We start from the raw sequence: 2,152 nt of genomic DNA, 5'->3' as shown, positions 1-2,152 counted from the left end.
AAAAAAAAAAAAAAAAGGAAAAAGAAAAAGGTTAATATCTAAAAGGCAAAATTATAAATTTACTTAAATATATGGGAGACATGGGAGCTATGGATAAACATCATCTGGATTTGATCATTTGCTACAAGCAGGCTGCTATGTGAAAAATGTGATGGCAAGTGTGTGATTTGTGACTCCTATAGGTGCATCCTTGCACCCTGATGTGCATAGGTGATGAATGTAAGTATAGATCTTACCAGGGGCATTGCATGATCTGTGGAGGCCCTGGGGTCTCTGATGCCTATTATTGTAAGGAGCTCACCATCCAGGAGAAGGATAGAGATGTCTGCCCAAAGATTGCCAATTTGGGATCTCTAAGACCTCTTCTATGAACGCAAAAAATATGACATCAAGAAGAGGTGATTGGTGGGTGGTAAGAGGTGATTGTTGGTTGGCCCCCTTCCTCCTCCACATCAAGCTGCTACAGCCGGCAAAAAAGATGGCTACTACTAGCAGCAGAAAGGGAGCGGAACCCAGAGTATCACCAGAAGTGCCTGCTAGTGTGCCAGCACCTTGCCATTCCTTCCTCTCTCTTCACCCAGATGTGTGATAGGGATGGAAAAGAATTCCCCACAGAGCACTCTGGTACATTACTATCAGAGAAAAATTGATAGATTCATTCACGGTTTCTTTTGAACTTGAGAAGCAAAGCTCTGTTCTCCATATTGATATGTTCACCCTAAAACAATATCTTCTAAAAAGAGACAATATTTCAGTCTTCTGCTTGAGGAGCTGACTGTGAAGCTATGCCCAGTGAAAAACGTGTTCTTGCAGCAGCTCTGGTGGAAGTTGTCCTTGAAAAACCTTTGGTGTGTGGTGGGAAGTTATCAGATCAACAAATGTGGACATTTAATCTTGTAACACTTACCAGGTGGTGCTGGTTTCATGTTATTTTCCTTCTGAGAAATTGGAAGTCCTTCTGTTGCTATTATATTAATAAAATTGGTGTTTACTTTCTGGTAAAAAAAAATAAATATGCAGGAGAATATCTTGCTAAAATTGGAGGTAGAGAACAATTTCTTAAACAATACACAAAATTCATAAGCTGTAAATACTAAAATTTACATTTTTGTCTGTATTTGCATCTTCTCTTCTTCAAAAGACATTATGGAAATAGTAACAGGACAAGGCAAAAACTGAAAGGATATATTTTCAAATAAACTCCAAAGGATTAGTATTCAAAATATAAAACGAGCCAGGCGTGGTGGCTCACGCCTGTAATCCCAGCACTTTGGGAGGCCAAGGCGGGCAGATCACCTGAGGTCAGGAGTTTGAGACCAGCCTGGCGAGCATGGTGAAACCCTGTCTCTACTAAAAATACAAAAATTAGCTAGGCATGGTGGCACGTGCCTGTAATCCCAGCTACTCAGGAGGCTGAGGCAGGAGAAGGTGGAGGTTGCAGTGAGCCAAGATCACACCATTGCACTCTAGCCTGGGCATCAGAGTGAGACTTGGTCTCAAACAAAAAAAAAAGACCAACTGATAGAAAAAACTGGAAAAATCCAGCCTGGGCGACATGGCAAAACCCCATCTCATATATGTGTGCATGTGTGTGTGTGTGTGTGTGTATATATATATATTTATATATTTAGTTGGGCATAGTGGCACGCACCTGTACCCCAACTACTTGGGAGGCTGAGGTGGGAGAATTGCTTGAACCAGGGAGGTTGAGGCTGCAGTGAGCTGTGATTGCACCATTGCACTCCAGCCTGAGCAATGGAGTGGGAATCCATCTCAAAAAATAAAAAGCAAAGAAAGAAAAGAAATGGGTAAAAAATTTGAATAAGGTCATTATAAAAGAAAGAGAAGGCAGGGCATGGTGGTTTACGCCTGCAATCCTAACACTATGGGAAGCTGAGGCAGGCGGATCACCTGAGGTCAGGAGTTCGAGACCAGCCTGGCCTATGTGGTGAAACCCTGTCTCTACTAAACATACAAAAGCATCAGCAAGGCGTGGTGGCACGTGCCTATAATCCCAGCTACTTGGGAGGCTGAGGCAGGAGAATAGCTTGAACCCAGAAGGTGGAGGTTGCAGTGAGCTGAGATCACACCACTGCACTCCAGCCCAGACGACAGAGTGACACCCCATCTCAAAAAAAAAAAGAAGAAGAAA

General features: G+C 42.8%; 1 protein-coding gene and 1 pseudogene across 1 annotated transcript in view; one reads left to right on the top strand and one right to left on the bottom strand.

Moving 5' to 3' along the window:
• Nucleotides 1-89: 89 nt before the first annotated feature.
• On the top strand, nucleotides 90-402 carry LOC105522910 (annotated as a pseudogene).
• An 841-nt stretch (nucleotides 403-1,243) lies between these two features.
• Nucleotides 1,244-2,152, bottom strand: part of LOC105522924 (putative uncharacterized protein encoded by LINC00269) — a gene marked incomplete at both ends in the record, with an annotated part of 1,899 nt that continues 990 nt past the window's right edge. The window contains 2 exon segments of the mRNA XM_011957545.1: nucleotides 1,244-1,318; nucleotides 1,352-1,389. Coding sequence (XP_011812935.1) covers nucleotides 1,244-1,318; nucleotides 1,352-1,389 — 113 coding nt within the window.

This window comes from Colobus angolensis, unplaced genomic scaffold (genome assembly GCF_000951035.1).
Source record: "Colobus angolensis palliatus isolate OR3802 unplaced genomic scaffold, Cang.pa_1.0 Scaffold446, whole genome shotgun sequence".
NCBI classification, from domain to species: Eukaryota; Metazoa; Chordata; class Mammalia; order Primates; family Cercopithecidae; genus Colobus; species Colobus angolensis.
The sequence above is the reverse complement of the archived record's forward strand: the minus strand, read 5'-3'. Positions and strand labels throughout refer to the sequence as shown.